Consider the following 27,802-nt stretch of genomic DNA (forward strand, 5'->3'; position numbering starts at 1 on the left):
GTAAATGTAAAGTATCTTCTAGGTCAGATACTGGGTGTAGTTCAAATGCCACTGGGTACAAGCACTTTTGTGTGACTGCTTCCCTCTGGTGGTTTGTTAGAGTACCTGACCAGCACGCGCAAAAAAAAATCCCCACCTGTAAATACATATATTTAAAAAGAGCTAGCAATATAGTTGCAATGTCTTATGGGTTTAATGGGGCTGTCTTGAATTCCATTAATCAGGTTTGACTACTTGTGCTTTTGACATGGACCATCGTTGAATCCTGCAGGCAGACATGAGAGTGAGGGTGGATTTGTCTTCTCTGTGCAGTGCTACATTTGGAGGTGTAGTGTGAGCTTGGCTCATCCGGTCTGAATGTGCAAAGCTGTTAGTGGTAACTACAGGTCACCTACACAAATGCACATAGAAAGAATTGTTCTTTGATGACAACAACTTAACTTTCTTACAGGTTAAATAATTAATCATGACATAATTAACTCACCCTCATGTTGTTGCAAACCCATTAGGCATTGTTTATATTCTGAACACAAATGAAGATAATTTTTATATTGTCATAATTTTTATCCATTAATTCGTTTCAAGCTTTCAAAATTTTATTTAAAAACAAATTGTGAAAGTAATCCATATACGGTAAATGAAGTGGTTTAATCCAAGTCTGAAAATATTTAATTATGCTTTTATTCATATATACAGTCAGGTCCATAAATATTGGGACATCGACACAATTCTAACATTTTTGGCTCTATACACCACCACAATGGATTTCAAATGAAACGAACAAGATGTGCTTTAACTGCAGACTGTCAGCTTTAATTTGAGGGTATTTACATACACTTGGTTGCAAATCCTTTGCAGTCAATTACAGCCTGAAGTCTGGAACGCATAGACATCACCAGACGCTGGGTTTCATCCCTGGTGATGCTCTGCCAGGCCTCTACTGCAACCGTCTTCAGTTCCTGCTTGTTCTTGGGGCATTTTCCCTTCAGTTTTGTCTTCAGCAAGTGAAATGCATGCTCAATCGGATTCAGGTCAGGTGATTGACTTCTTTCCCTTCAAAAACTCTTTGGTTGCTTTTGCAGTATGCTTTGGGTCATTGTCCATCTGCACTGTAAAACGCCGTCCAGTGAGTTCTGAAGCATCTGGCTGAATATGAGCAGATAATATTGCCCGAAACACTTCAGAATTCATCCTGCTGCTTTTGTCAGCAGTCACATCATCAATAAATACAAGAGAACCAGTTCCACTGGCAGCCATACATGCCCACGCCATGACACTACCACCACCATGCTTCACTGATGAGGTGGTATGCTTAGGATCATGAGCAGTTCCTTTCCTTCTCCATACTCTTCTCTTCCCATCACTCTGGTACAAGTTGATCTTGGTCTCATCTGTCCATAGGATGTTGTTCCAGAACTGTGAAGGCTTTTTTAGATGTCGTTTGGCAAACTCTAATCTGGCCTTCCTGTTTTTGAGGCTCACCAATGGTTTACATCTTGTGGTGAACCCTCTGTATTCACTCTGGTGAAGTCTTCTCTTGATTGTTGACTTTGACACGCATACACCTACCTCCTGGAGAGTGTTCTTGATCTGGCCAACTGTTGTGAAGGGTGTTTTCATCACCAGGGAAAGAATTCTTCAGTCATCCACCACAGTTGTTTTCCGTGGTCTTCTGGGTCTTTTGGTGTTGCTGAGCTCACCGGTGCGTTCCTTCTTTTTATGAATGTTCCAAACAGTTGTTTTGGCCACGCCTAATGTTTTTGCTATCTCTCTGATGGGTTTGTTTTGTTTTTTCAGCCTAATGATGGCTTGCTTCACTGATAGTGACAGCTCTTTGGATCTCATCTTGACAGTTGACAGCAACAGATTCCAAATGCAAATAGCACACTTGAAATGAACTCTGGACCTTTTATCTGCTCATTGTAATTGGGATACTGAGGGAATAACACACACCTGGCCATGGAACAGCTGATAAGTCAATTGTCCCATTACTTTTGGTCCCTTAACAAGTGGGAGGCACATATGCAAACTGTTGTAATTCCTACACCGTTCACCTGATTTGGATGTAAATACCCTCAAATTAAAGCTGACAGTCTACAGTTAAAGCACATCTTGTTCGTTTCATTTGAAATCCATTGTGGTGGTGTATAGAGCCATAAATGTTAGAATTGTGTCGATGTCCCAATATTTATGGACCTGACTGTATATATGTATGTGTATATATATGTATGTGTATGTATATGTATATGTATGTATATATATATATATATATATATATATATATATATATATATATATATATATATATACATTGATCAGTGCATATAGACAGTGCACAGTACAAATACAGTAAATGGAAGCTGAAAAGTTACTGCTTGATGCTTGAGACCCTCTTGTCTCAAGCAAGCACTTTTGACCTTATGTTTAAAATATTTCATAAAAGAAAACTGTTGAAATCCAGTCCTTTTTTATGCGTGTGCTGTACAGTATATGATAAACTCAGGTCGTGTCAGTTTGTATAGTACTGTTCACTGTCCATGCTTTTTTTATATCAGCTTTACATAAAATATTGCCTTGATACCCCCCGTGAGCAAGCCGAAGGTGACTGTGCTACGGAAAGGGCTCGTAAAATGAATTAACCAGACTCTTACGACACCTACAGTGCACAGCTGGTTTAAGTGTTCAGCCAAGTGTTCAGCTCGGTCACAGGGACCCACATTTTCCTCTTATTCACAGCTGTGCTAGCATTACTAGATTTTTTTTTCATTCTCTTAAATAAAGCTCCTTTTTCGATAAGTCTCAGGAACATTCCTGCTGCATTAGCTGCTCGGTCTGAAGCGGCCGCTGGAAATTCTTTGTGTCAGGGCAGTAATTGGAGGCAGACTGTTCATGACACGCAGGGCCCTGCTTTACTGCCTCTGTCCCTGCTCACCTCATCTTCCCTCTTGCTCTGGGGGGAAAAAAAACATGGCTCAACCAACATTGTACATTTTGTTTATCGCTCAAAATGCTGCACGTCTGGTTTAGTCTGTTTACAAGAGGTTGTGATAACATTTTTAGAGGGATTGAGGAAGGAGAATGCCACAAACCAAATAAAGAAGTAAAGATAGGTCATGTGGGAGTTTAGAGTTGAGTGGGAGAGAGAGTGTGAATATAAAAGAAAGATGTGGTGAGAGCCAGAGATAGGAGGGGATATGGTGCTGTTCAGGAGGGGGATTTGTTAAGAGCCCAACATATGGGAGGAACACAGGAAATGAGCTCTCCATCCTGCAGTTAAATCTGACCTTTTGGCTCATGATCAAATGTTCCTCCATCCGAATACCATAGAGTCTCTGTCCCGGGCACAGGCTGACGGAGGGAGGAGAGAGAGAGAGAGAGGGAGAGATGGAGGGAGGGAAAGAAAGAAAAGGGGCACTTCCCCAGCGTCTGTTTGTGAGTTGCAGGAATTACACAGTCACGCAGTAAGGGGAGAGAGAGTGCTAGATGCTCCTCCTGCTCCAGAATAACACGTCCCCTCTGACACAAACATGCACGCACTGACCAAAAAAAAAAAACAGTGCCTTTTCTAGCTCAGCTGATCACAGAAGCACCAAGGGACAACTTTGTCTGGGCATTGCAGCTCTTGTGGTTCTCTTATCACTTCCACTGTGGCTATCATCTGAGCGAGGGATTTGGGAATAGAAGAAACTGTTCTATTAATAGCTGGCCAGTGGACTGAACGGATGGATAGAGTAATGGACAACTGAGGAAAATGACTCTAACATACTCTGCAAAATCCTTTTCAGACATACAACAAGGAGGACATCACCTCACAGTTCTTGTGATTTGCTTCAGACCACGCAGTGTGAACTTTGTTTTGGGATGTTTTAACTAGGCTGCCAAGTGAACATTTCCCTTTGGCAGACCTCTCTCTCTAGTGTTTTCTTGCCTTGCCCCGCACAGTCCCCTACACACAAGTTCTCCATGCTAGCGCTGAGCTTCGGTTAAAGGAGCTTAATTTGGATTGCCCCGCGATGGAATGTAGTACATCGGCTTTACAAGTTGTGGAGACTTTCCAACTGAGGAGACCTTCAAAGTTTTGGAGCCGTCTCTCCATCTCTAACCCTGTTCTCCAGCAAAAGAGTCTCGGACGATTAGGCTGAACTTGTCTTTTTGTGGATTTTCTCTTAGAACTCAATATGCGTCGGTTTGACAAGCTCAAAAAATCATTTCCGTTTCTTGCTCATTTTCATGTTTACAGAGTAAGTCTGTTTTTCATTCTCTTGTGCAGCGCATGCTAGGTTTCAGTATGAGGTATAGAGCTGGGAATTTCAGAATTGATTCATGCTTGAGCGTACGTGTGTGTGCTGGTTCATGTCAGCATCTGTGTTGGTGTGAAACCGCACCATGCTTTTACACACGTGTCAGAGCTTAGCTGTGTTCATGGATATCATCAGACCATACTAGAGCCTGACACTAGCAATACATGAAACCTTCACAGTGCACAACATGAGTATCATGTCTAACAATGTATTTCTCACACACTGTCAGAAGTCAGGTGGTTTTTGCATTTGTTTGCCATTTATATAGCATTACGTTGCATCCATTAATCCATTCTTGTTGACTTTAATTGCATCACCATAATGTTGCCAATCTTTGTAGCTGATTTATTGTGCCTTATTATGGCAATTCATTTGTAATGTTCTTTCTTAAATTTGCATGAAGGGTGTAACCACTCTTAGTTGTAACTCATGGACTCTGTCCAAGGGCCATGGCAATAGTTTCCTTGGGCTTAAAGTCTACAGTCCTGTAATGCCATATGCAGTACTTCAAATTACACAAGCTTCACTCGTTGCCACTAGTATTGCTCAATATACCTGCATTTTGGTAATACTTCTTAGCAGTGCTACCACATTTTCCAAATGATAATACCGTCATGCAGTATTAAAATATATTATAGAGGGGTCTTGATTTGTTTGGAGTCACTTTTGGAAATTCTAGTGAAACATGCTGTATTGTAAAAGATGAATGCACACTATGCATGACCAGGATCAGGTGGATCAGACTCCTCACATATCAAGATCACAATTTAGCCAGACATTTCATGGATGCTTTGCCACAGTGGTTGTGAGGACAGATTGCTTGCTTAAATTAGCAGTTGGATTTGTCAGAGTGTTAGCCTTCATATCAAAAACAGAAAGTTGTAACTGATTTTAGTCTGTAGATTTGACTGACATATTTACTCACTTCACCCACAGAACAAGTGTTTTTCCTCCTCTATCATCAGTCTCTGAAGAGGCCTGGATTTCTCTCTCTCTTTCACACATTCCCCTTGCTCTTATGCATAGGAAAGATGTTTCCTGTATGTTCAAAGGTATACTGTATCTAAACTTTTGCTCCTAAGTTTGCAAGCCAGCAGGGTAGACCGGTACTATTGAGACATATTTGGACATGATGTTGGATCTGTTCCCAGTTTAAGTGTGAAAGGTTACTGGGAAGTTCATTGTGGGGGAGGGATACAGCTCTTTGTAGATGTAAATTACTATTTTGTCAATATAAACTCCAATATAAAAGCAATTTTTCAGTGGCATTTGCTAATGCATGCATCACTATTATTGGGCTGTATAGAATGAGTTTTATTTTTTCAAAATTCTAAAACTTTAACAATGTAATGCTATTGAAATAATAAGGCCATACCAAATCAGGTTTTTCCCCAAATTGTTGTCTGTTTTAATTTTTCTAGATTCTGTATTTTGTGATTGAATTCAATTGTGCTCAATTATATCACCTCCACAGCTCATTCACTTTGATGCAGATTTTATATTTAAATACATATTTAAGATGTATTTCAAGCATTTGAAAGAAATGCTTGAATACATTCAATACCAAATGTGCAGCAAGCTATGTTTTTATGACAGATTTAGCCATTTCTGCATCATGAAAATCATAGAGCCCTACTATTACTATTCTCATACTTGAAGTTAACAAAATGGAGAGATAGAAAGTCAGTGTGTTACTATGCTCTGAAATATATTGATGGTTAAATTAAAAGTTAAAAAGGCCCTGACCCTTATGACCCATGACTTTTCATGTGTCAACAGAGGAAGCACTTTGGCCACAAAGGCTGCTTGCACTCTCTCTCTTTTCCGACACTTATTCAAGAAACCTGTTGACTTTGTAACCCTTTGTTTTACGTTCATGAATATCCCACTTTTACAATTCTGCAACAGAGACCAACTATTTAAAAAGCAGCTCTGACAGAACACAATATATATATTTTTGGTCTATTGGGTGCGTTTCTTCCTCAGTAATGTCTTTTGAATTATCTAGTTTCAGCAAATGTTGATATATGATTATATGTAGTGATTGACTGATATATTGGCTTTGGCCAATAATTTTTTTTTCTTTTTTTTTTTAATTATCGGCCGACAAATTTTTCTGTTTGGCAGATGGATCACGCAAATCAGAAAGAATGTGAAGGTCATGATGACGGCAATGGACATGTGCAGGAAGTTATAGTTCTCAAGGAATTTGTTTGTTCCTTCCAGAATATTTTCAGGTGAAAGCATAATTTAAAAAGGTACGGCACTTACTCACACGCAATCGCTCTCTCAGTAAAATTGAATCTTACAGTGCTACTTAATCTGTATCCGATTTTGAATGAGCAGAAATCTGTAAAAAAAATACAGCGATCCATAGATAAAATAACTGGCGAAAACATAATTTTCGTCCTTCACAAAATATATTTGCAAAAAGCAGCAATGATACCTTTTAATGCTGACAACAATGTAATAAGTTTGGCATGTGGTAGGAATATTGTTCACACACTAGTGTTCCAATAAGCCACTTTGAAACTATTCATTTTTTATTTTATTTAATTTTAATATATGTTATGAAAAGAAGTTCTGTGGTATTTCAAAACATACTGAAATACTTTAGCCGTAAAATTCCTCAGGGAACGAAGATGGAGCGCTGTTTCTGATATCAGTGAGTGAGGAGTGGAGCAGGGAGCGGGAAATGGTGAACCCGGAGCGGAGCTGGAGTGGAGTGATTATTGAATACTTGGAGCGTGGAGTGGAAATTGTTGCTAATCCACATACCCTGAAAATCACACAAAGAGTGCCGTTTTTCCCCCCTCCAAATATCACTAAGATTGCAAATGTGTCATTGATTTTATACAAGTTAAATAAACAAGAAGTTAGTATAAAGTAACTTAGGCCTATATTATAGAGAACACTTCCCATTTTTGCTATTTCACTAATGGAAGAGTTTCAGACCTACTGCTGGCATTTTTAATTTTAAAGTTAAAGTATATTTTAAAGTAAAGTGTGTATATACTGCCCTACAAAGGCAAAAGATCTTAACTCGCTAGAGTGTGAAACTGAGAAAAATGACTTTGAAGTTTTTTACTTGTCCAGCCAAATTAATTATAGGTAGGACACTGGAAATTTGGCAATTAGATGTTTTAGTAATGAAAATTATCTACATTAAAAAATTGTGAGCTCAAACTTGTTAAACTCAAAACAGAGTACATTAACAAAAAAGTTAATGTACTCTGCCTTTGCATTATCTGCAAAAAGTGAAAAAGTCACACCAAGGCAAAAGGCAGTAACTTCCACATTATCAATATTTGATTGCTGATCACCATTTGCAAAATCGTTATAGTAACACCTGTATAAAATCTACTGATCATGGGCTATCTCATATTGGCTATTGCATATAGTAATGTGACTGTATTAATATTTTTTTTGACTGTAACAAGCAGACTAAAAGTTAAATGGAACAGTTAAATGGACAGTAAAACAAGGCAGAACACCGTATAACTCCAAGCCGGCACCGTAACTTCATTTTGATGCGCAGCTAAACAAATGCAGAACACCGCAACTCATTTTGAGCGTTCCAAACAAAGCGAAAGAGCCGTTACTGGTGTTATAAGGTGTTCTGCCTTGGTTTCTCTGGGGCTTTTTGAAGTTACGTTTGAGATGACCCATTATTTTCTCGGAAAAACAACGAAATTGACACAAGATACTTATGTACATGAAAAAGGATGTCTTCAATGTCCCAAAAATAATAGAAGTTACGGCCTTTTGCCTTTGCACGGCAGTATAGTGTCTAGTGTCTGATTGAATTTGATTTAACAATTCAACAATTCAACACAATGCATGCATTTAATTAGGTTAGGACAAATTGGCCTTAAAAAGTTACAATTGCCCATAATTTAAAAGGTTATTAAGTTAAAAAAAATTAAAGTTAATTTTTGTTACTGTGGCAAAATAAACACCGCACAGAATATGAAGAATATCTAAAGCTTGGGGATTCAGCAGTCCTAAACCTGTTATGCATGTGTTTTGTCCTAAATATGACTTTTGAGTCACAACCAATGATGTACTGGTGATACTCATCCAGCCTGATCCATGGTCTCCTGAGACTGAAGGATGTCTATAAATAAAAATCGGCTATCGGACACCCAGAAGAAGAAAAATAATGGTTGACCACCGTTTTATATCATTGTACATCATTTGATCATTTGACATTTCATGTAGGCTAAATAATTTGTGTACAGTCTGTAATTGATTGACAGCCCTAATTTCAACACATCAAGAGAAACGTAATCCCTCACAGCTCATAATTTTTTTTTTTTTTTGGAAGTGCAGACTTATTGATTACATTTGATTGAACTGACTGAGTTTGAAGCAGTTTTCCCCCATGGAATTTAGCATTAAACTAAAAGTGCAAACATATGTCTGCAGTTGTATTGCAGTTTTCACCCTTAGCAGCCTGTTATAGTTGCGCACATCATCAAGAAAGTGTCATGAACCAAAGCTTAAAAGTTACAGTCACAGATGCATACAAACATGCAGTGTCATTCAAAAGAGCGAGTTTCTCTGATTGCAAGATATGCTCTCCACCTCCTACCCTTCACCCTCCCAGGTTTTGCCTTAATGTTAAGAAGTGACTTACCACAAGACCTCCTGAGAAAGAAAGCGTGTCAGAGAAATATCACCAGTGTGAAGGAGTGCAGGGGGAGGGAGAGATTGAAAATTCAAAGCAGCTGATGTCCAATACGCTCCAACAGAAAAAAGAAGCAGCACAAAATCAGGCCATGGAAAACAGTAGCACACTTTATTTGTCCCAGAGCTTCCAAGCATCAGTGTCAGTGTTCTTCCATCCATTTGCTACACCATTCATCTGTTCCTTAAAGCTTAAAGGGACCATTGATGTTCATTGTTTGATACGTGATAAGGACTTTGGGACTTGAGGATTTAGATTTTTATGGATACGTCAAGACGTTGTTAATTGGGTCTGAAATTGAATTAGAGATGCAGCAGATTCTGTGAAAAGGTAAGGCCTATGTAATCTGGTCAGTTTTGGAGGTTTGGAGATGCTTCTTTTGGGAGTAATTAAATAGCTTTAGAGAGCAGCTTAGCACATGTGGCCTGGACCAGGGCCAATGCCATCTGTGTTTTATGAACTTCAGGTGTGCATGTTCATTTGTGTGTGTGTGCTCACCAGATGTGCGCCACGGTTAAACAGTGAAAGCCAACTGTATTGCCCCCCCCCCCCCCCCCCCCCCTCCTCATTGTTGCCGCACACTCTGAACATTTAGCATGCTATTCAAACTAGGGCTGTCGCGATTCGTCGATTTTAGTCAACTAGTCGATTTTTAAGAATCGTCGACTTCATTTCGACTAACCGGCCAAATAGTGGCGCATTTCACGGACGAGAATCCATAAAACACATTATTAGACTGTTTTCCAAGGCTGCATGATATATTAAAACCATTTAAAAATCATTATTAATCATAATTGTGAATTCACAAACGCTATGATTTAATTAAATAATTACAATTTTTCACCTAAATAAATTCTGGTAAATAATATTTCTGGTAAATACTCCTTTAAAAAGTGTTTTTTTTATTATAATTTTACTAGAACACATGGATATGTTGTCATTCTTACACTATGATACTGAACTTTGATTTCAGTGATTTGGACTATGAGATGGACACTTGCTTCTTGCACTCTATGTTGCACTTTACTTTTGCTTTAAAAAGGATTTCATAGAAATTTGGATTTCATTTGGTTTAATAAAATATTCTTAAGTAAAATTGTTGTTTTTTTTGGGGGGGGGGGGGAATTAATCGTTTAGATTAATCGATATATTAGTCAATAGATTAATCGAAATAAAAATAGTCGTTAGTGGCAGCCCTAATTCAAACGTGATTCAGTTCAATCACAATTTTGGACTTAGTCGCTTGGTCCTGTCTTGTTTGACACTACTTTTTGTTTTTGACTGTTTATTTTTCTGGAAATATCATGAACATGCTTGCTTCTGGGGTTTTGGGAGAGTGAATGCCTATGGGGAATAGCTCTGTGGAGTTCATTGTTGTGTCTCTGTCTGTGCAGAAGCTGGGCAGTAGTATGCAGTGTGAAGAGGGCACTGAGTGGCTGCTGGAGCTGCTGATGGAAGTGCAACTGCAGCAGTATTTCCTGCGCATCCGTGATGAGCTCAACGTTACACGTCTCTCACACTTTGACTATGTGAAGAATGAGGACCTGGAGAAGATCGGTATGGGCCGGCCCGGTGAGTCTAACCAAGGTTTTGCTTGTAGGTTCATTAACAAACAATGCTTTCCAAAAGGCAGTGTACTCAAAGAACAGAATCAACATATATGCAGAGATTCAAAACAAATGTTCCTGATTTAAATTTTGGCAACTGACATAGTGATAACCATAGGAATGATGAAGACCGAAAAAACTTTATTGTATTACAAAATAAAAACATATTATGTATTAGCTCTAAGCAGTAAGTCAGTGTAATGCTAAATATTTTCTGCCACAGTAACATTGAGATGACAAAGAAAACAAATCAATCATGTCTGAATATATTTAGAAGCTTTAAAGGGGTCATCGGATGCCCATTTTCCACAAGTCGCTATGATTCTTTAGGGTCTTAAAGAAAAGTCTTTAACATACTTTGGTTAAAATTTCTCAATGGTAGTGTAAAAAAACACCCTTTTTAACCTGTCAAAATCAGCCTGTCAGTTTTCAGCAAGCCATTCTAGTCCTTGTTTTAAATGCTAATGCTAAATTTAAATGCTCGCCCCACCCCTCTCTTCCGTGGGGTGACGAGCAGACTGTAAACTTCAGCCGCAAAACTTGCTAACTAGCATATATAAGGAAAGGCGATTTGCAAAGATTCATAAACTCTTATACTCACGTCCTCTGTAGATTAAGCTGGATCATGAATGATTCGCGCGAATATAAACGCATTTCGACAGATCGAGTATAATCACATTCCTTTCAAAAACGAAAGTAACGTTAATCCTCTGCGTCTTCAGCAGCTCAGATGTCGGGAGTAAATAACGACTGCTATATTCATTATTACATCCAACAATAAAACACCTCAGTTGCTCAATCGGAGACATTCTCGTCTTCCCCTGCACCGGAGTTGACACAATGGCGGACGGATGACAGCTCACTCAGTGCGGGTCTAAGGTAAAACGGCCCTGTCAATCAACTGTCGTGGAAGGGGCCTGTGCAGAACTACGTCATTCTGACAGGAATCTCAGAACAGCCTGATTTAAGAAAGGGGATTTTAAAATAGGGATTTAATAAAAAAACACTGGATGGATTTTTTTTTTCCATTGTCCACACACTTCCAACACACATTTGTGTTCAAACAACATGTAACAGTGACTGGCCACCACCTTCTGGCGTTTTTAGTTTCATATTTAAGAGTATCAGTTCTTTTTTTTTATTTATTTATTTTTTTAATTTTTATTAATTTGACATTTTACATTTACCATTAATAGGTTTTAATTTGGCATTAATCTCATAGCATTATTTTTCAGTTCTAATTAATAGCACATCTATTCTGTAAAAACTTTAATCGCTTGACAGCCCTATTTTATATATATATATATATTTTTTATTATTAACCTGTTAACGTTCACCAGAGCGACAGAGAAGCGTTTGAAGCGTTTCTTTCCCCACTAGTTTAATGTTTATGAATGAATTTAACGTGAAAGAATATCATTAATCTTGACAAACTATATATCATTCTGAAGGTCTAAGCCTCAAGCATCGACGACAGATCGCTGTTTTCCGATGGAAAGCTTATAAGGAATGTATTTGCTACATTTGTGTAAGCAGTACACATCAAAACAGGCAGAATAAAAAAGCAGTACGTACCTTTATCATTGTAATAACGAGCCACAAACACGTCCACTGCTGAAATCCCAGTTTAGTTAGAGAGGTAAGGGTCCACAGAACAACATCCCAGCGAGCACTTTTAGTCCAGCGAAACAATAACGCTGTAATAAGGATGAATATTCCTCTGTTTACGTTTCATTTCTTCGGGAGAGTTATTGTTCGTGTCCGTTATGGAATAAATTACGCTCAAAAACAGCGTCTTGGTGGTAAAAAAACAACACGGTGCTGTAGCATACAGTTTTACAAACAGAATGAGACCATCCACGGAAAAAAAAGTCTCAGAAAAGCGGAATATAGTTTATTTGAATTTGGCGCTCCCTCCTGCAAGCTCTGACGCAGGCTGTGACGCAGCTGTCATCTGAGCGGGGCGTAACTTAGCGATCTGCTTTTTACATAAAAAACTGTTTTTTTTTTTCTTCTACATTTTTTATATGTGTGTGTGTGTATTGTGTGGGAAATGTGGCCGTATCTGCATGATTATCATCTGTATGGACGGACATCAGCGTGTTTATTACCGACTCTATGACGGCTATCATTGTGATTCAATGATCAGCTATTATTGATTATATGGCCCATCTGTATGATTATCATCTGTATGGAAGCACATCAGCGTGTGATTACTGACTATATGACCATGTCTGCCAATATCACTTCATGTCTGGCAATCAGAATACTTCAGTATGCATACTATATACAAAGCATTTTTTTCTATTTTTTTTTTCCTTTTTTATTACTCAAATAATTATTTTTGTATTTTTTAGTGCTCAAATAAATCTGTCTATTATTTTATAATTGAAAAACTATGCAGGAACATGTATAATGACTAAAATAGCTTGTATAATTCTGCAATCCATTTGGTGGTTATTTTTCCTCAAACAGGGGGGTGGGGGGACTATAAATAGTTTCAGAAACAATATTGCAGGAATCTCATTTTTCATGGTATCTTCTTCAAATTTGAAATATGAACTCATGAGACATGTGGCGTTCAATCCATTACTTTTCTGGATTGCTCCAGGACTTATTTCATGTATTTGTATATGAAATAAAAAAACAATAAATATTTTTCAAGGCACGTCAGTGTCTATAACTTTTTATCTTTTTGAGCATTACCAACTCTGGATGATGGATAGTAAAGCCTAGAGTGTCTTCTTTCCAAAGATACCTAATTTGTTTGTGTAGCACACTTTGTCACGAACTGTTACCATTTTAATTTAGGTAGGTTATTTTCACCTGTGAGGCCCACAATGGGGGTGAAGGTTAACAGGTTAAATAGTTAAATAGATAATTTCAAATAGATTTTGCAGTAGTATCAAAATTGTTACGGTGAATTGTCAAAGTTGACTGGTATTGATACTGACTAGATTTTGTAGGCATGAGAACACTAATTTAGAAAATGGAAGTATATTTTAAAATTACGTTTCTCTTGACTTGTAGATGTATTTTTTCACAGAACTAGTTGCAATGCATTCTTCAATTTTTGAGTAGAAAGAAATTCATTGCCCACTCCAGTCAGTGCTTTGTTGATGATTGTTTGTGGATGTTGGGCGATGTCAGTAAGAGCTTTTGCAGCTCTCAATACAAAATCAGATGCTGTTTACATAAGTGGCAGGTAATTGTTCTTCAAAAGCCAGCTTTGTGAAGCTTCATCAAGGAAGGACATAGCATTTCTGTTTGTGTCTACTAATGTCAGGACCTTAATCCAAAGGTCACTAGATCTAAATTGGTTCAACCCAAGAATGAATATTTTCTCATTTATATAATGGACAAAGGTGACAAAGATGCATCTGAAAAAGTAACATTTTTAGGTGCATCTTTTTAATACAACAGAAGGCAGTCTGTGACTGATGAAATTTATTGAAAAGCAGGGATTTTTTTCTTTTCACTGGTAAACCCAGCACAAGTTTGATTGTCTGCCTAATCTAATCAGTGTGTCATTCCACACTCAGTATTAAGCCTTTGTGCGATGCCTGAAGTGTTAACTGTGCTAATGCAATTTCCTTTAAGCCAGCCTGATTATTGCCCAACTCAAGCTCATTACATGGCCCTTCTATCACTCTCGCTTTTCTCTCTTTTTTGGCACACATGTCCTGTTATATCCTATTATATAATGTTTTAAAAATCATTTTATTATAGTACTATCATTACATTAGGCTAAGTAATATACTTCTATCACTGTTTCTTCAAGTTAAATCGGACTTTTATTTTGACGGGTTGTTTTGAAGACCTTTTTAAGTTTTTCTGTATATATACAGTATGACAATAGTTTGTCTCAAATGAAGTGGTAAAATGCTCATGAAGTGACTCAGAGCAGTTTTAGAAATTATGTTCATGTACTCCTATACAGTGGGTACGGAAAGTATTCATTTTTCACTCTTTGTTATATTGCAGCCATTTGCTAAAATCATTTAAGTTAATTTTTTTTTCTCAATGTACACACAGCACCCCATATTGACAGAAAAACACAGAATTGTTGACATTTTTGCAGATTTATTAAAAAAGAAAAACTGAAATATCACATGGTCCTAAGTATTCAGACCCTTTGCTCAGTATTTAGTAGAAGCACCCTTTTGATCTAATACAGCCATGAGTCTTTTTGGGAAAGATGCAACAAGTTTTTCACTCCTGGATTTGGGGATCCTCTGCCATTCCTCCTTGCAGATCCTCTCCAGTTCTGTCAGGTTGGATGGTAAACGTTGGTAGACAGCCATTTTTAGGTCTCTCCAGAGATGCTCAATTGGGTTTAAGTCAGGGCTCTGGCTGGACCATTCAAGAACAGTCACGGAGTTGTTGTGAAGCCACTCCTTCGTTATTTTAGCTGTGTGCTTAGAGTCATTGTCTTGGTTGAAGGTAAACCTTCGGCCCAGTCTGAGGTCCTGAGCACTCTGGAGAAGGTTTTCGTCCAGGATATCCCTGTACTTGGCCGCATTCATCTTTCCCTCGATTGCAACCAGTCGTCCTGTCCCTACAGCTGAAAAACACCCCCACAGCATGATGCTGCCACCACCATGCTTCACTGTTGGGACTGTATTGGACAGGTGATGAGCAGTGCCTGGTTTTCTCCACACATACCGCTTAGAATTAAGGCCAAAAATTTCTATCTTGGTCTCATCAAACCAGAGAATCTTCAGGTGTTTTTTAGCAAACTCCATGCGGGCTTTCATGTGTCTTGCACTGAGGAGAGGCTTCCGTCGGGCCACTCTGCCATAAAGCCCCGACTGGTAGAGGGCTGCAGTGATGGTTGACTTTCTACAACTTTCTCCCATCTCCCGACTGCATCTCTGGAGGTTAGCCACAGTGATCTTTGGGTTCTTCTTTACCTCTCTCACCAAGGCTCTTCTCCCCGATAGCTCAGTTTGGCCGGACGGCCAGCTCTAAGAAGGGTTCTGGTCGTCCCAAACGTCATCCATTTAAGGATTATGGAGGCCACTGTGCTCTTAGGAACCTTAAGTGCAGCAGAAATTTTTTTGTAACCTTGGCCAGATCTGTGCCTTGCCACAATTCTGTCTCTGAGCTCTTCAGACAGTTCCTTTGACCTCATGATTCTCATTTGCTCTGACATGCACTGTGAGCTGTAAGGTCTTATATAGACAGGTGTGTGGCTTTCCTAATTAAGTCCAGTCAGTATAATCAAACACAGCTGGACTCAAATGAAGGTGTAGAACCATCTCAAGGATGATCCGAAGAAATGGACAGCACCTGAGTTAAATATGAGTGTCACAGCAAAGGGTCTGAATACTTAGGACCATGTGATATTTCAGTTTTTCTTTTTTAATAAATCTGCAAAAATGTCAACAATTCTGTGTTTTTCTGTCAATATGGGGTGCTGTGTGTACATTAATGAGGGAAAAAAATTAACTTAAATGATTTTAGCAAATGGCTTCAATATAACAAAGAGTGAAAAATTTAAGGGGGTCTGAATACTTTCCGTACCCACTGTATTGGCAGCAGAGACTGAAAACACCGTGAGCATCATGCATGCTTCATTATGTGTAGTAAGCGAATCCACACGTCTGCTCCATTCATTCACACAGAGGCTCGCAGGACATCCAGGATTTGTATTTAAATACTATTTTTGCAGCTAAATATACACATTGTTTTGATTTGTGTACTGATCTACTTTTGATTTATTCATCCAAAATTTGGCAAATTCCATGACATTCCGCGTTATTACAGTAAATTCAATTTTTATGGCTGGATTCCATGATTCTGTCCATGTTTAACGCATTGCGGAAATCATAGGGCCCTAACAACCAGGGCTTGAATTTCGGGATGGGATTGCAGGTTTTGCGCATTGTTTCTACTCATTCTCGCAGGTTTTTTATTTAGCGTGTAAGACGCTTGGGACAAATGGAGAAATGTGTCATTTGCACGTTTTTTTAAGTCTTACCAATTTAAACATTCAAGCGACTTTAAACCATTCAAGTGCAAGAATGCACGAGAGAGAACTTAAGTACATAGACACAGCACATATGCAAATTGCCAAAATACCCATCTTAGTGAGTGTTCACGTAAACACAGTTATATTATATAACGTGAATGTAAACAGCTGAGAAACAAAACACGTGTATAAGAAAATTAGATCCGCACATCCTCCAAGGTCTTAAAGAGACAGCAGTATAAATAAACCTGTTTGTGTCATTTGTTTATTCATACAGTGAAGACCACCCAGTGTTTTTACAGGTGAATAGATTATTCAGTGTCTGTAGTATTTCTACAGTATATCCGATTATTACTGTTACCGAACTGAAAAGATTAAAGCACTATTAGTTTCATTTGTGTCTTGTTCTTGTATTTATTTTTCTATTGGTTGTCATTTCTTTATTTGTTCCTATTTTATTACTGACTGTTTGCTTTTTTTAGAAAAAAAATTCAATTCGGAGTTTGAAATCAGCGCTGTGTGTAATCTACTGCACAACAAAATCACCCCATAGCACTATCTATAGTTGTACACTTTCAAATTTTTGCAAGTATCTTCCTAACAATATAAATATGAATTAACACAAAATTTTAAATGGTAAAACACAAAGGCATTGAGTGATTAAACATTTAGGTTAGATGACAGTAGTTTAAAAATGTCTAAACATTTACTGATGTAATTCCTACGTTTGGGTTTTTCTCTATATAAAGAGTACTTTTCTGGAGTTCTTGCACATGTCATGACAATTACAAGGTTTAACATGCTTTTTAGCTTTCTTTTGACACAGGTAGTAAGAATTTTTATTGCACTAATATGTAAGTGTTTATTTTTATTCAGATACATTGGTTTGCTCCAGATGACACTGTTGATAAAGTTGAACTTCTTTTTGACCGGCAAAATTCATTAAAAAAAATAATAATTCTCTCATTTGCTTTTTTTGACAGGGCAAAGACGGCTGTGGGAGGCGGTGAAGAGGAGAAAAACCATGTGCAAGCGCAAGTCTTGGATGAGCAAGGTATGTCATCAGCCTTTCTCACATGCACTGACAGATTAATGAGGCTTCCAGTCCAGGATGGGTACCCACACACATCTATACACATGCAGCCGGAAAAGGGCTTTGCTTTGTTCATTGGTCATTCAGCTTACATTGTCCCTCAAGCGCTTTAGAGTCTCTAACTTGCATTTAAAGCACTTGACCTAGACCAGTGGTTCTCAAACCTTTTACACCAAGTACCACCTCAGAAAATATTTGGCTGTCCAAGTACCACCATTATGCCAACATTAAAATACAGTATAGCACTATGCATAGTTAAAAAAAAATGAGTCAGTTTTATTCCTAATAAGAATATTTATTATTGTCAGCCAAAACATTGTAAATACACAGTTTGAACATTAACACTGCACCGTGCTTACTTCCAAGTAAATAAAAAAAATAATTATTACATTTAAATATATTGTACCTAAAAGTTGAATAAAAACTGTACTGTACTTCAGTGTTAAAAAACTGTACTTAAAGATTAAATGAAAATGTATCGTACTTAACATTTAAGAACAGTAACTTAGTTTTTTATTTAACTTTTAAATACAAAAGTACTTGATTTAAAAAAAAAAAAACAGGCTGTATGTGTAGCTGCAAGTAACTACAATCATGCCACGTGTCCACCAAAGCCAGCTGAAAACGCCCAGCTGTGAGCGCTTAAAAGGGCAGCGTATTTTAGTTTTTTTTCAGTTGAGATGCTGTGGTTGCTATGATATGGAATATCTGCTGAAGTAATATGAAGAAGTTTTTCCAAGCATTATTTTCATAACAATATTATGGTACAACGGCAAATCTGGTAAAAACATAAATATTCGGAGACAAGCAATTTTAACTTCTCCATTGTTGTTCAGTCGTAGTCGGTCGTAGTACAAGAAGGGTGTGACGGTATTAGTCCCTCCCCTCCTCCACTGTGATTGTTTAGCTGACTAAAAAGTGACAGTGATGAGCGCCAAGTTTTACCCAAAGATGAACATTCTTCAACTCTCTGTGCCGAGAAAAAAACACCCGAGTGCTCAACATGAAAAAAGACACTCCCATTTAAAACAATTAAAAACATTTGCTAGCCTCGGGGGGGAAAAACAAACCGCTTTGGTGGACACGTGTGGTCCTCTGCGTACCACTAGAGGACCACACTTTGAGAACCACTGACCTAGACGATTTCCAAAGCCTTTCATCTTTTTTTTAACAGCCTAAATGTCAAGCTGAGGTTATGATGCTTCTCAAAATATAACTCGCTGTTCATGGAGCTGAGCAGTTCAGGAATAGAGATTCTTTAAAGTTAGAGTAAGGAAACATATTTTGCCATCGACACTAAATTTGAGTGAGGCCTGTTGCTTCACCCCTCTGAAATTTACCAACTTATTTTCTTTCTTTTACACATAATACTGAAATGTCTGCTCTGACTGCTGAAGCAGTAAGTGTTGGCTCAGGCCTGCCGCTCACTCTCTAAAGCACTAACCAGGTTAATGGTCCATCAAATGCTGCAGGAAGAGGATCAAATTGGCCTCAGTCACAAGCAATAAATCAACACCATGTGGGCCATTCCCTAGGGTTTGTGTGTGCATGTGAGTGTGTGCATGTGTTTGACGATAGATTCGGAATGCAGAGGAAATTAAGTTTATAGCTGATCCTGTAGGCCAGGCTGAAATGTGGTTTGCATCATTCTGACAAAATAAAATTTTCAGAATATTAGATGATACATTGACTTTTTACAGTATTTTGTTGATAAAAAGTGAACTAATATCATAAATATTGCATTGATATTAACAGAATTTGTATTTGGTCTGGCAAGCATGAAAAAGTTTGCATGAAGAAGATTCACTTTGTTTCATCAATTAAAAATAAAATGGCAAAATTTAGAAAGGTAAACATAAATGGTATTGAAAAGCTAAAATATTAAGCGTCCCTGACGACGCATTCGCATGCTGTCCTCTGCTCGTGTTCAACGTAAGCAGCAGCATGCACATGCGTTGTTTACATGCAGAGGAAAGCATGCAAATGCGTCGTGGCAAGACAGGATGAGGAGGAGAAGAATTGTTGAATAAAGTCATTGTTTTCTTTGCTCACAGAAAGTATTCTCGTAGCTTCGTAAAATTACGGTTGAACCACTGTCACATGGACTATTTTACCAAAGTCCTTACTGCGTTTTTGTGCCTTGATCGTGGTAGTACCCTTGCTGTCTATGGAGGGTCAGATAGCTCTCAGATTTCATCAAAAATATCTTAATGTGTGTTCCGAAGATGAACGAAGGTCTTACGTGTTTGGAACGACATGAGGGTTAGTAATTAATGATAGAATTTTCAATTTTGGGTGAACTATCCCTTTAATTTGACCCATTTTCACTGCTACATACAGATGATACCTATGGTATTTAAATGGAATCATTAATGTTAATAAGGAATAAATAATGTTTAAACTAGAAATGTAGCTTGTTTCCCTCTATCAGAACAAACCTGTCTGAGTGCCAAAAATCTATTTAAGGAATATTAACTTGCTCTCAGTAGTCTGTTCATAAGATTTTGTATTTGACTCAGTTTCTGGGATATTTGGAAGAAGGGATTTTGTTCATTTTAACAGCTTCTGAAGCTAACGAGTTTAAATATGCAATATTGTAACTACATGTTACTGCATTGAGAACCCATTATCTCTGGAATTAAACTATATATGGCATGAAATATGACAATTCCAAAAGAATAATTTCTTAGGAACCAGAATATATATATAAAAAATGTATTAAGATATATTTAATACTTTGAGTTGCAGTCGTGCAAACTTTGTAAAACAACGTTTTTGGCTCCTAGAGCGGTATGTTGTGCAATTTTTTTTGGAAACAAGCTACATTTCTTGTTGCAAAATTATTTGTTCTTCATATATTCGTTTTTAAATGCAATAAGTATAAGCAATATGCAAAGTGACCCACATTTGGTTTTTGTACAATTCAACTGTGTATCAAACTAATTATCCCCATAGTTCCCCATTAAAATCCCAATATCTCTTGAAATAAACTTAAGATAGGTAAGATACCATAAGAAATTGTAAAAAAAAAAATCATTAATGCTTAATGCAAGAATTGCTTTGATCACTAAAGTCAATAGATTTCTGTGAAAAATAAAATGATGAGGTTGGCATCATTCTAAAGTAAATTTTACCCCCTAGTAATTTTCACCCCCCTCTACAAAGCAGTGTATTACTCAGAAAATATTCTTCCATGACATTTAATATTTAGGCTTTTTTTAATAATTCCTAGTAATTTTCACCCCCCTCTACAAAGCAGTGTATTACTCAGAAAATATTCTTCCATGACATTTAATATTTAGGCTTTTTTTAATAATTTATGTATTTCATTCTCTAGAACAAAATATATATCAAAATGGCCGGGGACCATTTGCCATTTGAGAGCAAATAGATGAGTAATAAAATGCATATTAAACATTGTTAAAAGGCAAAAAAATAGCATCCATTTGTAAATGTATTTATTTAGAAAAGAGCCTGTTTTTAGGTTTGTCAGACTTTTGAATGTTGGTTTGGTGTAGAAACAAATAAGCTAGGAGCTATATTGGACTGCATAAAAGGAGCAGCTTGTTTTGCCCAGAATATTTTTATTACATACAATAAACTGACCTGAATAAATGTATACTTTGCTTTGAGCTGTTTCTGTACGGCTGGTTATAATGTGTCCTCATTGTGAGAGTTGTTTTCATAGGGCTGGATGTCTGGGTGGTGCTGACCAAGGGCCACACTAGAGCGAGTCAGTTTTAACCCGAGTAAACCGCAACAGCAGTTGCGTATTTTTGTGTATTTATTTTTGTCTGCCCTGCTCTGTTTTTAATATTTAAAATACCACTACAATGTTTTGTTTCTGTGTTTGCCTATTGAATGTGTGTTAAGTGTGTATTATTTGTGCCTTACTGGTATCAAAGAGCCAAGGCTAGAATTAGAGAGACCATAGAATGAATCTGGCTCTTCCAGCTCCATCTGACTTGCCACATCATTAATCTCCTACTCTCACTTATATTTACATAATAGACAGTGTATGTGTGTTTGCTCATTTACAATATGTGTTGAGAGGAAGCGTGTATGTGGGAGTGATATGCACACAGGATTGCTCTTGGGCAAATTCCTCTGTCTGTGGGATGAGAGGACATCTTGACCTTTGGCACCAGAAATGGCACACTTGTGTTAAATGAAGCACATACACAGATATCCTCTACTCCCATACTCTGTCAGGAAAAATGTGCAAAAAGTTTACCTTTTTGGGTACAGCAGCTTGCCATTGGTGCAGTACCCTTAAATAGACAATGGCGTAACTTATTTAACCCTAAAAGGTGCATGTTAGTAGTAATATTATCTTAAGGTACTACTATAAACCTTTTAGGTGTAGATAAGGTATAGAGTTGTCCCTTTTGATGTTAAAAAGCGTCAAGCTTTTGTACCCCTAAAGGTACAATTTTGAACATCTGAAAGTGTACATGATTACGTTAACTGCTTTTATAAAGAGCATGCATATGTGACCATCCGCTTAGCCTCCTCTCAGCTCTTTCATACATGTCAAATAATGAAACCAACACACACACATACACAGACATATTTTCTCCCTTGTGTGAAGGCTTTGGTTACAGCTTTGGCCTGGGCCTACAGGAAGTGGCCTGAGAGGATGAGAGCTTTCTAAATTTACACCTGTTTGTTTCCGTTTCTGGCACCGAGAACAGACTGAGTAATCTACCTCCTCACTCCACTGTTAGTGTGTGGGGGCATGCTTTAGTTGACACTTACCCTTAGTACGTGTTCTCCTGTTTCAAGTGTTGCTTTCATGCAAATATGTGTGGATGTCTATATAGTTTTGTGTTTGAATGTTTTTTGTGATAGAGTTTTGGTGGCAATTATTATGTGGACAGTAAAACCTGAATCATCTATATTGTGGAGAGCAACTATCCCGCTTTGAAACAGCTTAATAAACATACTGATTAATGTCTTAATGAAGGTGTAAAAATATAAAAAGCTATTGTGAGGGTCAGGACGCGAAAATATCATTGGCTCAGTATACAAATGTCAATGGAAAGTCCAGAACCGAGATGGAAAGATGAGTTTGGATTTGTTACACATTGAGGCATTTGTCAGTGTGTAATATATGTTTGCTATGTGTATGGCTATCAGACAGTAGTCTGGGGTTCAAGCTCTGTCTAGATCCTCTATATTCACTCTGGTCCCAGTTCAGTTCTTCTATTTTTAGCCTGTCCATCAAATCCAGGCTCTCACTCTCAAGGCTACAGACATTGCGTTCTGGCTTTCTCTATTTTTGTTTTCTCTTTTTTGCAGTGTCACCACTCTCTCTAATCTGATCTTTCTGTCTGTTTTTAAAGGGTTAAAGTCAGGGTCACCTCTTACTCCTCCACGTTCCGTTCACGTCCATCCCCCTTGTCCCTTGAGTGTGTAGCCCCTGGCTTCCCTCAGCCCACACTCTGGTTCTTGATAGCTCAGCTCTCCTTGGCCAACCCACAGGCTCCTCATACAAAGTGCCTCAAGAGCCGATAAGCAGTTCTTCGTGGAATCACACACACTCTCTCTCTTTCTCTCTCTCTATCGCTCTTTCTCTCTTTAATTGTGATTTCTACTGCTGTCCTTTTTGGTTTTGAGATGTTCCCTGTTAGCACATATCATTACAGAAATGGGATAGAGACTGTCCAAGGAGTCCTCAAGTTCCCGGTACACATTTGATGTAGCTCTGGCAATTAAAACATGGTTTGTGCACATAGGTTGCTGAGGGCTTTTACTTGTCACCTCTAGTTGTTGACTTAATTGTTGTTTATCCCTCAGGTGTTCAGTGGCAAGAGACCAGAAGGAGACTTCAGTCCCCAGCCGGCCAGTACGTTCCGAAAACTCACCGCCACACCTCCTCCACTGGATGGACAGCAGCAGGCCCTCACCTGTCTCATCAGTGAGAAAGACCTGGCCCTCTTTGAGAAACTGGGCGATGGCTCCTTTGGCGTGGTCAAGCGTGGAGAGTGGTTCACGCCAAATGGAAAAGTGGTGAGTAGCCCTGCACGCTTAATTGTTTAAAGATTGCTATCTTGATTCAAACAGTCACGCGATCTTATTCCTAAATGACAACAATTCAGCTATGCCTATTAAGCCTGTTCTGAGTGTCAAGCTTAACTTGCATTGAAAAGAATTAAAACCGCACTCTCTGTGCCAGTGTCATTTATTAATGTGCTGCTCATGCTGGACTGATGCTTGCACTGTAAAACATTCAAATCTTCGTTCGTGCTGCCGCTGATCAGGAGAGAGCAGCTGCCATGAATATGTACAGTGTGAGAGCTTCACAAATAGTACACATTATCGTTATTTCTGTGTTATAAATATTACACAATTTCTGTGTTACAAAATAACAGAAGTACTGGGATAAAAAAATATAGTTTGGGTGTAAACTGATATCTACAGCAGTTATATGGAAACAACTTGACTAAAAAATGTATTTGTCATTGAATTATTAATTCAGAGATTCATTCACAAATGCTGCTGCTTCCGATAAAAAGCAGGTCTTTATAAATGAGACTATGTCACTATGGGACGCAGGGATTGACCCCTTCATTCAATTTTTAAAAAATATTTCATTCAAATAAATATATTTGGTCATAAATATTTTGTCATCAGAATTCTGGGAGAATCACAAAAAAAATCATGATTCTGAATTTATTCATTAATCATTCAGAGTTCTAGTGGTGAGTTGGGGAGGAGAGAAAGGTTAAAGTGTCTGGGAAAAACAGAGGGGGCTTTGTTAAAAACACAAGCTTTGACATCAGAATTCAGCCACCATCTCTGTCATGCACTAGGACGTACTCGAGATGAGGATTCAAATTGTACCATTGACATTTTTAGTGATATGTTTATCTGTTAATCTTTTTTTTTATTTATTTTTTATCTCCAACACTTGAATTCAGAAATTGAGGGTGACACTTTGGTAAAGGGACCAATTCTCACTATTAACTTGTTGCTTATTTACATGCCTATTATTAATATATTGGCTGTTTATTAGTACTTACAAAGCACATATTCTTGTTGGAAATGTTCTACATCCAATGTTCTACATTGTTTGTCACATTCAGAAACTGAGATCAACAAAACAATAGCTTTCAGACACTTTGTATCTGTGGTCCCACCTTTCCCTTAAAGTGTTCCAGGGCTCCATGTGAACACCCTGTTTCAGGACTGATTTCTATGTGTCATTGTAGCAGCTGTGTTCTCTAGAGGAGGTTTGTGGGAGAGATGGGCCTCTAATGACCTGATGAGGGGTCAGATGTTGTGTGAACTGAGCCGGAGGCTGTAGTGATAGTGTATATTGCACACCAAAGGGTTCTTTCCACATGGGACTTGAGTGGGAACTTTCCTGTGGCCATCTGTGCAGATCAAACACTGCTTCATTAAGCTATACAGAAAAATGTCAGGACCAAGCTGAGATTTGTCAACTGCTCTTTTCCTGCATGTAACATTCAAACACCCTCATCCAGTGGTCTCAAACTCGATTCCTGGAGGGCCACAGCTCTGCAAAGTTTAGCTCCAACAGTTTCTAGTAATCCCGAAGAGCTTGATTAGCTGGATCAGGTGTGTTTGATTAGGGTTGGAGCTAAACTGTGCTGAGCTGTGGCCCTTTAGGAATTGAGTTTGAGACCACTGCTTTAAAGCCCGAGACACACTGCACGATTTTCGGCTGTCCTAAACGAAATATTGGCATCGTGAAACAATCCTGGCGAATCAGAAATCACCACGACTGTTTCACGATGCCAGTCTTTCATCTGGGACAGCCGAAATTCGTGCAGTGTGTCTTGCATCACTATTACTGTTTTTCAAACATAGAAATTAAGATTTGAACAAACCCCTAACCCTTAGTGCGATACTTGTCCTGTGTTTGTGTTCTACACTGTACATGCTTATCACCTCAAAAAATCTGAGTAGAGTGCTTTTGATTTGAATTGGACTTGATCAGTTTTCACATGCAAGGCAGTTAACCTGTTAGCCTGCACCAGAGCGACCTCGCACTGAACGCTCTTTGTTTGCATGTGTCATTGTTTTCTAATAGAATAAATGAAACGGGACAAAGTTAATCTTGTCAAACTCTATATCATTCTGAGGGTCTAAGCCTCAAGCATCGACGACAGATCGCTGTTTTTCGATGGAAAGCTTATAAGGAATGAGTGGCACAAATTTGCTACATTTGTGTAAGCAGTACACATCCAAACACGCAGAGTAAAAAAGCCGTACGTACCTTTATCATTGTAATAACGAGCCACAAACGCGTCCACTGCTGAAATCCCAGTTTAGTTAGAGAGGTAAGGGTCCACAGAAAAACATCCCAGCGAGCACTTTTAGTCCAGCGAAACAATAACGCTGTAATAAGGATGAATATTCCTTTGTTTACGTTTCATTTCTTCAGAGAGTTATTGTTCGCGTCCGTTATGGAATAAATTACGCTCAAAAACAGCGTCTTGGTGGTAAAAAAACAAAACGATTTTGTAGAATACGGTCTTACAAACATAATGAGACCGTCTACGGAAAAAAAAGTCTCAGAAAAGCGGAATATAGATTATTTGAATTTGGCGCTCCCTCCTGCCGGCAGTGACGCTTCTGTGACGCACGCTGTCATCTGAGCGGGGCATAACTTAGCGATCTGCTTTATCCATAAAAAACTGTTTTTTTTTTCTTCTACATTTTTTATATGTGTGTGTGTGTATTGTGTGGGGAATGTGGCCGTGTCTGCATGATTATAATCTGTATGGACGCACATCAGCGTGTTTATTAGCGACTCTATGACGGCTATCATTGTGATTCATTGATCAGCTATTATTGATTATATGGCCCATCTGTTTGATTATAATCTGAATGGAAGCACATCAGCGTGTGTTTACTGACTCTATGACCATGTCTGGCAATATCACTTCACGTCTGGCAGTGATATTTATCATTGTAATAACGAATAACGAAGAATACTTCAGTATACATACTATATACAAAGCATTTTTTTCTATTTTTTTTCCTTTTTTATTACTCAAATAATTATTTTTGTATTTTTTAGTGCTCAAATAAATCTGTCTATTATTTTATAATTGAAAAACTATGCAGGAACATGTATAATGACTAAAATAGCTTGTATAATTCTGCAATCCATTTGGTGGTTATTTTTCCTCAAACAGGGGGGTGGGGGGACTATAAATAGTTTCAGAAAAAATATTGCAGGAATCTCATTTTTCATGGTATCTTCTTCAAATTTGAAATATGAACTGATGAGACACATGGCTTTCGATCCATTACTTTTCTGGATTGCTCCAGGACTTATTTCATGTATTTGTATATGAAATAAAAAAACATTCAGTGTGGAAAAATATTTTTCAAGGCACGTCAGTGTCTATAACTTTTTATCTTTTTGAGCATTATCAACTCTGGATGATAGATAGTAAAGCCCAGAGTCTCTTCTTTCCAAAGATACCTAATTTGTTTGTGTAAGCACACTTTGTCACAAACTGTTACCATTTTAATTCAGGTAGGTTATTTTCACCTGCGAGGCCCTAAATGGGGTTGAAGGTTAAAGTGTTAAGCAGAGGAAAAAAATATCGTACATAACAGAAGCAACAGGTGGACAACATAAACTGTCAAATACATTCTAACGATGTATGCATATTATTGACACTACCAGGTAAATTCATACGCAGTTTCCCAAAACTGTTTTTGAGTGACACCTGCTTTGAATTTACAGAAGGATGCCGTTCAGAAAGATCCAATTTATTTGCACTATTTAGTTCACTCTGAAAATGTAAAAACCTAGATAACCATTTAAAATGTATTTAAACTCGTGAAGTAATGCAGATGGGTCTGGTCATAATTTAGGCAGAGTAATGACAGATGTTACATGATTTCTTTCCAAAAGGTGGAACTTCAGCCAGAGTCCAAGCTGAGCACAGGAAATAAAGTTGCTCTGAACTTCAGTGATGACCAGCAACAGTGTAGAGACAGGTCTCAGAGGGGGTCATTAGCGTGTGTGGGATTGTAATGTGTACAGGTTAGTCCAGCTGCTGGGAGCTCTCCCCAGCAAAGGCAGATGTGTTCTCATGCAGGGACTTATGATGAATTTGTGCTGATTTCCTGTCTGAGTTGTTCTTTCAA

The 27,802-nt window shown here is 38.0% G+C and overlaps 1 protein-coding gene across 2 annotated transcripts in view; it reads left to right on the forward strand.

Moving 5' to 3' along the window:
- Positions 1-3,869: 3,869 nt before the first annotated feature.
- The window catches only part of LOC306881631 (activated CDC42 kinase 1-like), a gene marked incomplete at its 3' end in the record, with an annotated part of 45,598 nt that continues 21,665 nt past the window's right edge, over positions 3,870-27,802 (forward strand). For both annotated transcript variants that reach the window (XM_079435803.1, XM_079435804.1), the window contains exons 1-4: positions 3,870-4,241; positions 10,386-10,563; positions 17,556-17,626; positions 23,465-23,677. In XM_079435803.1, the coding sequence (XP_079291929.1) occupies positions 4,179-4,241; positions 10,386-10,563; positions 17,556-17,626; positions 23,465-23,677 (525 nt within the window). In that variant the 5' untranslated portion in view covers positions 3,870-4,178. The remainder of the gene's footprint in view (positions 4,242-10,385; positions 10,564-17,555; positions 17,627-23,464; positions 23,678-27,802) is intronic.

The sequence above is a fragment of the Barbus barbus genome (genome assembly GCF_936440315.1).
Source record: "Barbus barbus genome assembly, chromosome: 15".
Classification (NCBI taxonomy): Eukaryota; Metazoa; Chordata; class Actinopteri; order Cypriniformes; family Cyprinidae; genus Barbus; species Barbus barbus.